At 35.9% G+C, this 14,908-nt stretch overlaps 2 protein-coding genes across 4 annotated transcripts; both read right to left on the reverse strand.

Moving 5' to 3' along the window:
• Positions 1-2,066: 2,066 nt before the first annotated feature.
• On the reverse strand, positions 2,067-8,739 carry LOC134245806 (uncharacterized). Of its 3 annotated transcripts, none has more exons than XM_062728052.1 (4): positions 8,502-8,738; positions 4,883-8,168; positions 2,678-3,814; positions 2,067-2,344 (listed from the first exon to the last, which is right to left on the reverse strand). In XM_062728052.1, the coding sequence occupies exons 2-3, from the start codon at positions 7,439-7,441 to the stop codon at positions 3,053-3,055; spliced, it is 3,321 nt and encodes a 1,106-aa protein (XP_062584036.1). In that variant the 5' UTR covers positions 7,442-8,168; positions 8,502-8,738; the 3' UTR covers positions 2,067-2,344; positions 2,678-3,052. The 3 variants fall into 3 exon arrangements, with proteins under 3 accessions (XP_062584036.1, XP_062584037.1, XP_062584038.1); XM_062728053.1 differs by lacking the exon at positions 8,502-8,738 and having other exon boundaries at positions 4,883-7,061; positions 7,222-7,345; XM_062728054.1 differs by lacking the exons at positions 2,067-2,344; positions 2,678-3,814 and adding an exon at positions 4,401-4,577 and having other exon boundaries at positions 4,738-8,739.
• Positions 8,740-9,324: 585 nt separating this feature from the next.
• On the reverse strand, positions 9,325-13,852 carry LOC134245807 (uncharacterized). The gene is made up of 5 exons (XM_062728055.1): positions 13,696-13,852; positions 13,016-13,103; positions 12,025-12,198; positions 11,053-11,196; positions 9,325-10,744 (listed from the first exon to the last, which is right to left on the reverse strand). Exons 2-5 carry the CDS (start codon positions 13,071-13,073, stop codon positions 10,143-10,145), a joined length of 978 nt encoding a protein of 325 aa, XP_062584039.1. The 5' UTR covers positions 13,074-13,103; positions 13,696-13,852; the 3' UTR covers positions 9,325-10,142.
• Positions 13,853-14,908: the final 1,056 nt, after the last annotated feature.

Raw genomic sequence — 14,908 nt, forward strand, 5'->3', positions numbered from 1 at the left:
TCCAATGGGTCCAATCCCTTGGGGTCATGAACAATTTCGAATTCAAGCTAGCTGCCCAAAGATGCTTCCGCAAAAGTTTCAGCTATTCTGGTTCAGTGGTTCTTAAAAGAATTTTTAAATATCTGTCCTATCTATTTTCCTGTAAAAATTGAATCCCCCATGCAGTGTGTAGTCTCGGGGTCATGATTGATATATTTTGGAATCTACACTTCAGGATACTTCTACTTCGGTTTCAGCTTTTTTAACCCAGCGGATCTTAAGAAGTTTTTATAAGATTTTTATGCACCGGGATTGATTGATCCGGGGCGTATATTTCTATGTGAAAATTGGATATATTTGTATATTTTGGCCCAGTAATGGTCAATATTTAAAAACTAGTCCTGGATGCTTCCACATACGTTTCAACTGGATGATTTATAATATTTTCAGCTTCTCTGTTCCAATGGTTCTCGAGATATGTCTATGACTATTGACTATGTCTTTTTGGGAAGGGGTTGATACTTCATTTTAACAATTAATTTAACCTATATCTTTGAAATATTTGAATTTTTTTATATATGTATAGGTGTTGTATGTTAAATTTAACCTCCACGGTATATATGTACTTATTACATAGTAATAAATACATGTTTTTGCATATATGCGATATGGCTGACTTCACAATAGCGGTATCAGCCCTACAGGGCTGATATGGATTTGCAGGGCTGATAACCTATATCAGCCCTGCAAACCCATATCATCCCTCCAGGGTTGATACGGCTATTGTGACCTCAATATCACACCCTTAGTAAATTAAACCAAAAACAGTACTTGTGATCATACACAATTTTTTGGTTGGTTCATATTCTCTTTTAACTTTTTTGAAATAAGGTTAATTTTAATTTACATATACGATAGATTATTTTCAATTTGCGGATTGGGGGCACTTGAAATAGAAGTACAGAAACAAACCTAAACTTTATGAGACAATAGACTGTGTACATTTTAAGAAGTCCGTGCATGATTATTAACTTATTTTCTTCTCAACGTAATGTGTTCTGTATTTTATTACTAAGTATGTAATAAATATAATAAAACATACCCTTTTCCATACTGTAGATTGGGAATTATTCACGGTGGTTTTAATTTCGCTATGTTCGCGATTTATTAATTTTCTGTGAAATTAAATCCATCGTGTTAGTTTTAGTTTTTAATTATGTTAAATTGCTACAGGAAATTTTGAATTAATTTCTCGCAGCGTGAAATTAAAACCATCGCAAATGGTGTTTTTTGAGATATCGTGAAATTTTAACACCGTGGAATTAAACCAATTTACAGTATCACATCCTGTATCAGCCCTAGACCAATATCAGCCCTCGAGCCTTCGGCCCTCTGGTTGATACATGTATTGGTGTCTCGGGCTGATACAGGATGTGATATGGAAAAGGGTATGTATTATTCTCTATTTATCACATATTTTCCCCTTTATCCCGTTGATATAGCTCATGTGATATCGTTTTCGTATCAACGCTATGTATTCCTACGCCGCGCGACTTGATGTAAATAAACAGATACATGTGTATGATAGAGAGAATGACTTAATTTGTCAAATTTCACTTTATTTGATGTATTTTAACAAAATTTCATTCCTGAACTAAAAAAAATAGGCGCTGAAATATTTTCTTTCTTTTATATTTGTACGAACTATTTCATACAGCGTAATTTTATTTATTACGTTATTTGGTCCGAGGTAACCGAAAAGGAACTTTGGAATAGAAATAACGACAAAATACACATCTATAGTGAACAAAAATATGTGATAAAAAGAATCTCCCATGGTTTGTGATTTGATATGATTTTTATCCAACTCGTTGTGTGTTTCTATCCCCTCGCCAAGGCTCGGGGATAGAAAACACACAACTCGTTGGATAAAAATCATATCAAACCACAAACCATGGGAGATCCTATATATATATTTGTGTCACGACACCCTAAGCTTGATCAGTGATAACAAGACTATTTTTCTGTTTACAATTTTATATAAAAACAAATATGTACAAATATACAAAATGAAATTAATGAATTTCAAAATGTCTATCAGTGTCCATCCTGAGACCACGTTCCTATATCCGTCCCCGCCTCCTGTGTTTATCGGTCCATGACCTACGGGTACCACGCCCTTACACCAAATGCCACCACGTCCTCGACGTCCTGCGCCTATCCCACGCGTCTTAAGCGTCTGCAATGCTGCCAAATCCGGGAAACCACGTTTCCTCTCTCACGGTCTCGGCCCAGCGTACCACGCCCTTAGGTTGCCTCCGCCGACAGCACCAAATCATACTAACGTACATGTATCAATAGGGACCTTCAACAAATATGCGTAGACATAATAAGCTTGACCCCGAACGGGCTTCCTTACAACATAACATAAATGTTTACACATATACTTGTTTAAACATACAGTTTTAACTAACATGTATCACACCGCTTCGCAAAGCAAAATAATAATACAATGTAACGTTACACTTTGAGTAATAAACTAATATCATTACTTTACGCTTAAACTCACGGCATGTGCACGTGGTAAAATTCCCGTATACAATTCAAACACTTTCTCGTGGATAAAAATAGAATAAGCTCAATTAACATAATACTGCATTACTTTTTAATATAATAAATGTAAGTAAATTACGCTTACCCTGATTGGAGATTCAGTTACCACGAAAAACTACCTAACCCTCCATGGACATGTGAAACTACTTTCACTGGTCAAGGAAAACGTGCGCTACCCAAGACAAACCTGACATCACCTTATATAGCGACTGGCCAAATATTTAAATCACCTGAGCGTTACAATGGGGCTCCTTGCAGGATAAACACTAAATACAAATAAGGCTCAACACAGGACAATACTAATAAAAGAAAACAGATAAACATATAACAAAATCAACTTTGATTGTGACATCACCTCCCCAATTCAAGAAAGTTCACTGAACTTGTGCAAAACTCACAATCAACAACAACAAAAAACATATGTACAAAACTACAATGTTCATAATGTCTCACTCAAATCCTACAGCCTACTTAGACAATCGGCTCCCACGTTCTCTGATCCTTTAATCGCCACAATACGGAACCTGTAAGGCTGCAAAAGTAAGGACCATCTCATTAGTCTTGCATTAAGCACTTTAGATTGAGATAAATAAATAAGCGGCTGATGGTCTGTCTCCAACATAAATTGTTTTCCGTACAGATATCTCTGAAATTTCTGAACTGCCCATATGATAGCAAAACATTCTTTCTCGATCGTAGAATACTTAACTTGCTGCGCTGTAAGTTTCTTACTGGCGTAAGCAACGGGTTTCTTGATACCATTCTCATACTGGAGAAGAACCGCTCCAATGCCAACATCTGATGCGTCCGTTTGCAAGATGAATTCTTCGCTGATGTTCGGCAGCTTTAGTACTGGCGTTACCATAAGTGCTGATTTCAGGGTGATGAAAGCGTTCTGCTGGGTCTCTCCCCACAAAACTTTGTTTGGCTGTCCCTTTTTCGTCAGGTCGGATAATGGTGCGGCAACAGCTGAAAAATGGGGAATAAACTTACGATAAAACCCGACCAAACCGAGAAAAGATCTTACTTGTTTCTTTGTGATAGGTCTTATACAGTTCTGGATTGCTTCGACCTTATCTGGAATTGGTCTGAGTTCCTCTTTTCCTGCAATGTATCCCAAACATTCTATACTGCTGAATCCAATGAAACATTTGCTTGGCTTGGCTGTCAAGTTAGCTGCCCGCAATCTTTGTAGGAACTCCTTTATCACCATCAAATGGTCCTGAAAAGTTCTAGTATAAATAATCACATCATCAATGAAATTGTCAATTGATTGCATCCCTGCTAATAACTTTCTCATTAAACGGGTGAAACTTGCTGAAGCATTTACTAGCCCAAACGGCATAACCTTAAATTGATAGAGTCCAAGAGGTGATTGGAACGCCGTTATTTCTCTTGCAGACTCTGCCAAAGGAAGTTGCCAATACCCTTTGCACAAATCAAACTTGGAAACATATTTACAACCTGCTAACTGTACAAATACATCGTCTATGTTTGGAATAGTCTCGGCATCAAACACTGTAATTTTATTGACTGCTCTAAAGTCAATACAAAATCTATTTGCACCGTCTTTCTTTTTCACAATCACAATGGGTGAACAATATGGACTGTTCGAACTTTCAATCACTCCCGACTTTAGCATGTTTCTTACTTCCTCGCACACTTCATCACGAGTTGTAAAAGGTAAAGGGTATGGTTTGGATCGCACAGGCTTGTCACTCGTCAACTTTATATAGTGCTCATCCAATGTCGTACATCCTGGAATATCTGATAACACATCACTATACTCTTCAAGTAACAATTTCACTTGTTCATGTTCACTTATTGTCAGTTCATCACTTACTTTGACATCACTGGGTTTCTCCTTCGAAGTGGGTAGTGTTGAATCTATCAGATCACTGTCGTCAACTGAATCGTCTTCTTCAACATCCACCATAACTGCACTAGCGACACCTAAGATACCAGCATCAACACAACATTCTTTCCTGTCAAAATATAACTTGAGCATATTTGCATGGAATGTCTTAATTTTGCCGTTCATGTCTATTCTATAATCAACTTTCCCCAATTTCTTCTCAAAAGGACCTTTCCATTGCATTAACAATTTGTTGCTCTCTGTTGGTAAAAGTACAAGCACCTTCTCACCTACTGACATGTCTCTGTTTTTAGCCTTCTTGTTGTAGTGTGCTCGGTAACGTTCGGATGACTTCTCTAAATTCTCTCTGGCCAACTGACAAGTAGACTCTAGGCGTTCTCTTAGATCAACAACATATTGATAAGTACTTCTCACCTCAGAATCCGTCTCTTCTTTCGTCCAAAGCTCTCGTAGGATTCTCATCGGACCCCTGACTCTGTGTCCGTATACCAATTCGAATGGCGAAAATCCCAAGCTCTCCTGTGGGGCATCTCGATACGCAAAAAGTGCTGCTGACAGGTACTTGTCCCAGTCTTTTGGCCGCTCTGAACACAGTCGTCGAAGAATCTGCTTCAGGGTACCATTAAATCTCTCCACCAAGCCATTACACATCGGGTGATAGGGTGTCGTGGATAACTGTTTCATCGAAAGTAAACGACTTACTTCACCCATCAACTCTGAAATAAACTGTGTCCCCATGCCTGTCAGCATCTCTTTCGGAACTCCGATTCTGCAAAATATATCTACTAATGCCTCAGCTACTCTTTCAGTTTCTATACCTTTGAGTGCAACCGCTTCTGGATAGCGTGTTGAAAAGTCAACTAAAGTTAAAATATAACGATTACCGTTATCAGTCATTGGCTGTATTGGTCCTACCAGATCAACTGCTACGCGTCTGAATGGCTCATCGATGATCGGCATAACACTCATTGGAACTTTAGTTGTCCTACCTTTAGGAGGAGTCCTCTGACATATGTCGCAGGATCGACAAAACCGTCTTGCGTCAGCCTGGACTCCTGGCCAATAAAACTCAGCTAGCACTTTATCAATTGTCCTTGATGTAGCTAAATGACCTGCCATTAAAGACTCATGTGCAAGTGATAAAACTTTCATTCTGTACTTCTTAGGAACAACTAGTTGAGTAAACTGCTTACCATTCTCGACTTTCTCTGACTGGAAAACTTGAAACAGCATACCTTTCTTCAAAATGTACTTCACTCTGTTGTAGTTGGTTTCCTTTCCAACCAAAGCTCTAAGATTCTTCAGCGTCTCGTCTTCTTCCTGTGCTTTCAACATATCCTCTGGACAAACTTCAGATCCTATTATTTCTGGAACAGAAAGGGGTTTTATCTTCTTACCTTCCATGCGTTTCTGTTGTCTAGTCACTACAGCATTCACAGCACTAGGCTTCCAGTCCTTGTTCGGATCGTGAGGATCTCTAGCATGCGGAATGTTTCCGATAATCAAAGGATATAATGGAGCATGTAGGCACCACGCATTCACTTCTCCTACGAAATACGGAGTGTCAACATTCACCTTTGCGATAGGGGTTTCAATTTTGGATCCGTCCGCCAAAACACACACTTGATGGTCTCCAGTAAGTTGATCATCATGGACAAGACTCCTACGCACTATTACACCATTGCATCCCGTGTCTCTAAGTACTTGAACAGACTGATCATTAATTTCACCAACACAAACAGGCATCTGATCTGAGAAATTAGCTATACTGCAAGCTGATGTAGTTAATAAGTCTGACGAATTTGCCATTGAAAATGTTGAAGTTGATGTTATAGATGTAAAAGCAGAGCACTTGCCTGAATCTTTGTGTTCCTTCAAACTGCTTCCTGACTCACTAGAAGTATCCGCTTTCACCGCAAAGCTTTGATTCTTACTTGATGACTGTTTACACTGCGAGGCTATATGTCCTAGCCTGGAACATTTGTAGCATCGAATATCCTTCCCTGTCTTCTTCTGTTGTGAAAAGGACTGACAAATAGTCTTCGGCGGCACTTGCTCCTTCTGGCTGCGTTGATCTCTTGCTGAAACTGGATTTCTGTTTTCAAATGTCGTTTCCTTTTTGCTAGAAGAAACTAAAGTTAATATGTTTACATGACGCGCCTCTTTGAACTGATCCGCTAACATACACATCTCTTCAATACTTTTTGGAATACGCTCCTTTAGGAACAACGATAAGTCTCTATTACAGATTGATATGAACTGATCTCGCAACACTAAGTCATATAGTCCGTTGTAAGTTTTGTTAACTTTTCCAAACTCAATCCTTCTATCTAGATAACTTCCTAAACGAACTGCGAATTGTGTAAAGGTTTCACCTACCTCTGGTCTACACCTACGGAAATATTCTCGAAAACCGTCCTCTGTTTTCTCAAACCTCCTCAGCAAAGCTGTTTTAAGGGCTGCATAATCCAGAGCCTTTTCTTGTGGAAGTAGGGCATAGACATCAAGAGCTCGTCCTTTAAGTAATGCGCTTAAGTTCACGGCCCACATTCCTTCGTTCCACTTCTGTGCTATAGCGTATCTTTCGAATCGTCTAAGAAAAGAGTCTATGTCATCTTTAATCTCATCAAAGTATGGCATTTTAGGAACCTTTGTTAATGAACCATCAGATATGTCTGACTTAACAGCTTTAGATTCTGTCTCTTTCAAACTCAACTGGTACTTAAGTTCTTGTACATTAGCTTGGTACTTACTTTCGAGTGCATCTAGAGATTTCTTTTCTTCTAGACGGAGCTTCTCTACTTCCAAAGCTTCTCTCTTCAACTCATAGTCTCTGTCCTCCTTTTGTCTCTCTCTCTGCTCAACTCTGAGTTCTCGCAGATGTGCCTGTTGTTCACGGATGAACCTCTGAAGATCCGCTCCCGTCAACTCCAAACTTTGACCATATGCAGTCAGCTCTTTTAACAAATCCATCTCAAAAATCGCCAGTAAATAAACCAACTATCAAACAACATAAACTGACAAAAAAATGACAAAGCAAAATATCACTCCAGGAAAACTGGACTAAATCGAAATCAAACCTTCATAATACAAACAAATTCATGGTAACGTCCACTCCTCTCAGGGTCCCCTAACTTCTATCTGAACGTCTCTCTACAACAATACAATAAAAAAAAATATTATAACTTCAATACATGAAAATACTACAATATTTTTCCAACGTTCAGTCCAATTTACACAAAAAACATTTAAAAAAAAAAAAAAAAACCAATCACTGATCAAAGCTAACATCATCATCCCACTTCTGACACCATTGTCACGACACCCTAAGCTTGATCAGTGATAACAAGACTATTTTTCTGTTTACAATTTTATATAAAAACAAATATGTACAAATATACAAAATGAAATTAATGAATTTCAAAATGTCTATCAGTGTCCATCCTGAGACCACGTTCCTATATCCGTCCCCGCCTCCTCTGTTTATCGGTCCATGACCTACGGGTACCACGCCCTTACACCAAATGCCACCACGTCCTCGACGTCCTGCGCCTATCCCACGCGTCTTAAGCGTCTGCAATGCTGCCAAATCCGGGAAACCACGTTTCCTCTCTCACGGTCTCGGCCCAGCGTACCACGCCCTTAGGTTGCCTCCGCCGACAGCACCAAATCATACTAACGTACATGTATCAATAGGGACCTTCAACAAATATGCGTAGACATAATAAGCTTGACCCCGAACGGGCTGCCTTACAACATAACATAAATGTTTACACATATACTTGTTTAAACATACAGTTTTAACTAACATGTATCACACCGCTTCGCAAAGCAAAATAATAATACAATGTAACGTTACACTTTGAGTAATAAACTAATATCATTACTTTACGCTTAAACTCACGGCATGTGCACGTGGTAAAATTCCCGTATACAATTCAAACACTTTCTCGTGGATAAAAATAGAATAAGCTCAATTAACATAATACTGCATTACTTTTTAATATAATAAATGTAAGTAAATTACACTTACCCTGATTGGAGATTCAGTTACCACGAAAAACTACCTAACCCTCCATGGACATGTGAAACTACTTTCACTGGTCAAGGAAAACGTGCGCTACCCAAGACAAACCTGACATCACCTTATATAGCGACTGGCCAAATATTTAAATCACCTGAGCGTTACAATGGGGCTCCTTGCAGGATAAACACTAAATACAAATAAGGCTCAACACAGGACAATACTAATAAAAGAAAACAGATAAACATATAACAAAATCAACTTTGATTGTGACATTTTGTAACTGCATAGGGAATTATATTTTTACAAAAAATGCTCCTGGTAAAAGCATTCTCACTCTGAAGTGATCTACATATAATTCATATCAGAATATTTAACAATGATTGATTTAAGAAAAGATACGTTTCTTCATACAAGGCCTAAAGGTTGGATACCTTAACATAAAGCATTTCAGCAATTTGCTGGTCAAGAGATATATTTTATATTCCATTTAAACATGTATTTTTGTGCAAAATCATCTTTTTCGTTCAATGTTCTTCAGATTGTAGATTGGGTAATCATTGCGTGTAAAACCAACATTGCCTGCACAAAACACAATATCAAAATTTTGTATTCTATAATTAATTGTAAATTAACCAGTCTAAAATGACAATATACAATAAAGATTAAAGGACTGCATGTAGGAACAAACTGAAAGTCATTTATTAATACAGATACTGACTCTAATGTGATATTAGAAAAAAAAAATTAAAAAAACATATAGTAAAAGTAAATTTAAATATACAAAACTGTGCACATGAACCTAAAATAGAGCAATATTTTGTTGTTGTTGTTGTTGTTTTTAGGAAAATAAAATGGTATCTCCAATAAATGAAACCTGATTAACTGCCCAAAATCAATGTAGAAATTATACAAATAGATCTTCATTTTTTCAGAAGTTGAATGTAAATGTAGAAGTGTTGATTTTCACAATACACAACAAAAAGAATTCGAATTTAAACCAAATTAAAATTCTCAAATTTCTGTACCTTGTATAATAATTATTATTAAACAAAAAATTAAACACATGTATGTCATATATATACATATGTATATTGAATTGTTTGAAATGAGTGCTATGCTTGTACAATTACATGTGATTGCATGTACATGTAGTAAATATGTGTATGTGTGCTGTACAGTACTCAAATTACTTTACAAATACAAGAGGCACATATGTAAGTTGTGCTTGATCTAGCTAAGTCGATCTATTAAAATGACGTTAAAAATTATTAATGTACAGGAATATAGACATAAATGAAAATTTGTTTTTCGTTTCTTTTCAAATTCTTGCTTCGCCCAATTTTTTTTTTTACTTGCTTCTTTAAGAACAAAATTCAATTGATTCATATGGTATAGCATTGAACACATGTATTTAAAATGTAAAATATTTCTGGTTAATTCTAAACAAATATTTTCATACACAATGAATATTAAAATTCACTCTAGCAAACTATTGTAATGATAAGGTTTCATATTATGAACCCTAAACCTTGTGCTGTAGTGATGCGTTGGTCAAACAAAAAATTACATGATTAAATAATTTTCCTTTAATACAAATGCTTCTTTCTAAAATGATTTATGCATTTATCAAACATTTGCTTATTTGAATCAGTTTAAGACATATATACATATTTCGGATATTGAATCCTCATCAGTGTTGCTTTTCTTAGTTTCAAATACCAGGTAAATTTTAAATAAAACACCATTTTCCTCAAATAATTTTAAACAAATATTTTTAAAAAAGCAATTTTTGGCAGAAAACATATATGACATAAAATATCTTAAAGTTGAATTCCAGAAAAGAAAAATTAATAGAGGAGAAAAATGTAAACCCCCCTTCCTAAGAAAGAAGCTGAAATTCCAATTAAAATTACCATCTAATAATTTAACGACAATTATTGCAACATATATGTATACATTATTTTTTTTTCTTTTTTCTATTTGAATTGTATAGATAAATTTTCTGAGTTGTTTTATTTTTTTGTGATTATTTTCCATTTTGTTTGACCAACTCATGCAAATGACACTCGGACCGTCCCTTTGATAGATTCTCGGCACACTGGGCAGTTTTTTTAAAGCGGGTGAACACTGGGCACAACTGACCAGGTGCCCACAGGGTAAAAAAACAATGGACACCCTCTCCTCACAACACAGAATACACATGGTCCTCTCTCGCATTTCACTGTTTCTCTGAGTAAGCTCCTTTATATCTGTAAGAAACAAAAAAACGTATTTACACAAAATGATGCTTTTAAGGATTATGAAAATTGATAATGAACAACAGATCAAATGATTTGTTTTTCCTTGTACAGTTTTTGATTTAAAAAGATTTCTGAGTGACATAAAAATTTTTCGAGTGTTATTGCAAATGTGAAAAGATTTTTTTTTTAATCAATGTATGCTGATTCTTAGAAAAAAATTCAACTTCAGGAGTGCAAGGCACTGTTGACTACATATGCAATTAAAAGTATAATTAAACATGAAATTAATAAAAAGAATTTTCAAAAAAATAAATCACCATCTGGGACTCTGTCGTTGATTTTCTTCCAGGAACTGTCCGATAAAACTTTAGGAACCATGGAATTTTCTCTGTCGATTTTACCAGACTCTTCCATGTCGAAAATGATGTTAGCAATGTTTGATCCTGACATGCCATCCCAGCCTTAATTAATGAATCAATCAGTTTATAAAAATAAACATAATTATCAATTAACAACATTACGAAAGTAACTATATAGCATTGGGTAATATGAAATTTTTTTAGTACAAAAGTCGAATTACCTCCCTTTAACCAGTAAATTACTAAATGTGTGGAATTCACAAGCACATGTTACAATAAATTGATTGGTGAAAATGTCAACTCAAAGAATATCAAAACATTACATACATATACTGGTATGTAATCAATCTATTTAAGGATTATAGCACTGACAGTAATTTTAAGGTGAAATGTGCCACTCTTCTCAATATTACATATCAATCACTTCATATTGGCCATACTTTTATTTAAAGAAGGATTAAACCTCAATCAATCATTAAAAAAAATTGATTTGTATTTTAGATGGTTTATCAAGAAATCACCAAGATCCTTTATACAAAATGGCTTCAAAGAGTCATAGAATAGTATACCATTGCATATGTACTGTTACATTGTTAATAATAATTTTATTTAACATTAAGCTATTTACAAAATGAAAATCTTAATGAATCAGTTTAATTTTGATAGACATAAATTACAGTAGTCTTTCATGTTGAAAATAAAATTAGAAAATAAAAACTCTCAATTATCAATATGAATTAAGAGGTATTCAAAAAATGAGTAACTAGAGTCAATGTTTCTAATTTCTTGAGAATTTCAAAGTAGGTTATCTCCCTTTAACCATTAAAAAAAATAATTCAAATTGGATATCTTTTTTGTTGTCTTTTAAGCCCCTTTTTCCAAAATTTCTCTACCATGGGAACTCGGTATGAGTTTATATTACAATCCTACCTTTAGCCTGCAGTACTTTATCGACTGCCATCTTGACGATTCTAGGCATGTACCCCATGGCCAGGACGCTCTGAGCTGCGTTACTCAGGAGAGGGTTTTTCTTCTCGGCGTTTGTTGGAGGTTTACGACCTGATGACAAAGACTGACTGCTGGTTGCTGTGTTATTCTGTATTCCTACAATACATAATTACATCATAAGCATGTATCATTAAAACATAATCTTAACTTAACCAATGAAAATGAGAAAGCTTTTGGATAAATTCTTGCAGATTTTTTTTTTCTCCTAATAATTATTTCATTGTGATTTATGAATTTATTTGATTTTGACACTTTTATAAACCCTGAACCAACTGAACTGGTGTCCTATTTGAATAGTAAAGAATATGACAATAACAGTAAGCTGAATAAAATTCTTTTCAATGTGTGGTGGTCAGCCCGATTCAATTGACGGTGGGCGGATATCTCAGCCTGTAGAGCACCTGACCCGAGATTCAAGGGGCTTGGTTTGGAATCCTGGTATGGACCTCTCCCGTTACATTTGGTGCCATGCCCTGGAACTGACTGGTGAGAGGCCTGCCAGGGATGAGTCTGGGTTGGGGTCTTTCAAGGCCAAAGACCTTTAAGCAGGAAAGAATGTGGCAGTCAGCCGGATTCCATCACTGGTGGCCAGATACATGTAGCTCAGTCTGTAGAGCACCTGAACAGAGATTCAGAGGGCCTGGGTTCAAATTCCGGTCTGGTCTACTGCATTTTTCTCCTCCCTGGGCCCTTACAAATGTACATTGTACAACACCTTCATCACTCCCAATACTGGCATTATTTCAACACTATTTCATATACTAGCTGTATGTAAAGCTTTGTGTCTCCTTTATGTCTAACATGCAACATCCTGTTCATGATTAGCATGAGAAATGGGTATGCATTAAAACATACCACCATCCTGTGTATAATATACTCGTAGCTCTATACCATGCAGAAAATTTGTAAATACCTGTGTCAATGTTAGGAGGTACACAGTCAGCCGCGATGTCTGTAGCTTCCCTCATCATAGCATCAGATTGTTATTGTAGAGCTTCTTGCTACAAAACACAAAGAAAGGTATATATAAAATGTTAATATGCTGTCATTAACAAATTCCAAGTTTAACATGCAAAAATGTGAGTAAAACCAACATACATGTATGAATGATTCACTTAAGGTTAAGATAATCAAATGATGTAGTCAAGATTATATTGACCACATTGAAAACATAATACTGATTCTTTGAAAGAAATTCTCATGAAATATTGAAATATATATAAAACAAGCAAAAATAAATAAATGTTTCCTTCTAGATCTGCTACAATTTGGTGAAGGCAGGTAGTCCTGTTTGACTTTATCCTTTGATCTTAAGGGTTTGCAATTATTGACCTCCACATTGCTCAGCTTCTATATATATTGTCCTGACTTAATTCTGGCCAAGCTTAGTTTGCAGACAGAAAAAAATAGACGGACAGACTGATAGGTTAATTACAATTTTAATTTGCTTCTCAGATCTACAAACACAACCCAAAACTTCACATCTGAGATGGGTGGGAAAACACAATCATGTTAAACAGCATCTGATTCATTCAAAAATATTTTTTGCCAAACATGCCAAACCAAATGCAAGCAAACCACAGCTACATGTACGGTTACTGTGTCAGCTTCAGCAGTACAACAAATAAAGTCTGTTGCAACACATGGCTTCACTCCTCAGAGAGATGATCGATGATACAGCAAAGGGAAGCTACTGTACAACTCCAGCATACTCCTCTGTTGTAATATTTATGGAATTGCACTGGGGATATAAATCAATATTTCCTAGTCTATTTTTTTTTCTCTGTGATAACTCTTTGAAAGTTGTCGGAGTTTATTTCTTTATAATTCTGCCGGAATGTAAATTAGGCAGGTCGATAGGTCAGGAGCTAAGGAGGCCTAATACGCATGCAAATCTCGTGTGCAACTACCTCTGTGTCTGACGCTTAGGAGGCCAAATATCCATGTAAATCTCGTGGGACTGCCTAAGTGATTGACGTCGGTGGGCGAGGACTATTGAAATTGGCATGGAAGTCCTCGTGTGATTTAAGTCTATGTTTACATCTTTAAAGTCTAAATCTACAATTTTAATTCACAATGAAATGGAAATATAAGGAATCACTGTCTAGTTTTGAGAGTATGCCAGGGACATCAACAATAGTGGGACACATGGGATTATTTTAGCATAACGAGCTTTGCCCGTTATGCAAATTATCCCATGTTTCCCACTATTGTTGATGCCCTGGTATACTCTCAAAACTAGACAGTGATTCCTTAAGTCAGTTTTGTAATTTCTAACAGAAATTACTTATCATCATACCCTTTATCTGGATCTTCAAACATCGTGTTGATTACAGGAGACATCTATTAAGATTGGCAGACTTCTGCCTTCCTGGTTTATTTTCCGCTTGTCTAATATATATTTTTATACCTTATGAGTCATCATTTTTGACACAGACAAGACTTATTTTAGATACATGTATTAAGTATACTGGTTTAGACAGCCCTGTTAACATGGTAAAACCCATGATTATTTATGTTCTAGTTTGTATAAAACTACTAGCTGTTAAACTGAGTCTGATCTGAAGTATTCTTATTAAGAGATCCCCTTTTCAGACCTCAGTCTTTATATTATATATAATGTAGTCATTAATCAATATTTCTATTTTACACAACATTTACTACATGCTGATAACCGGTACATGATTTATGTAATTATAGCAATTAATTAAACTTTGTTAAGCTTTTCATACACCTCATATTTTTTTTTTGTTCTTTGTCCCCAAGTTCCATAAATCACCTCTTAGGTGCATTAAAAAAAATCTAG

This window comes from Saccostrea cucullata, unplaced genomic scaffold (genome assembly GCF_032062105.1).
Source record: "Saccostrea cucullata isolate Sc308-1 unplaced genomic scaffold, CSIRO_AGI_Scuc_v1 ctg2138, whole genome shotgun sequence".
In the NCBI taxonomy this organism is placed as follows: Eukaryota; Metazoa; Mollusca; class Bivalvia; order Ostreida; family Ostreidae; genus Saccostrea; species Saccostrea cuccullata.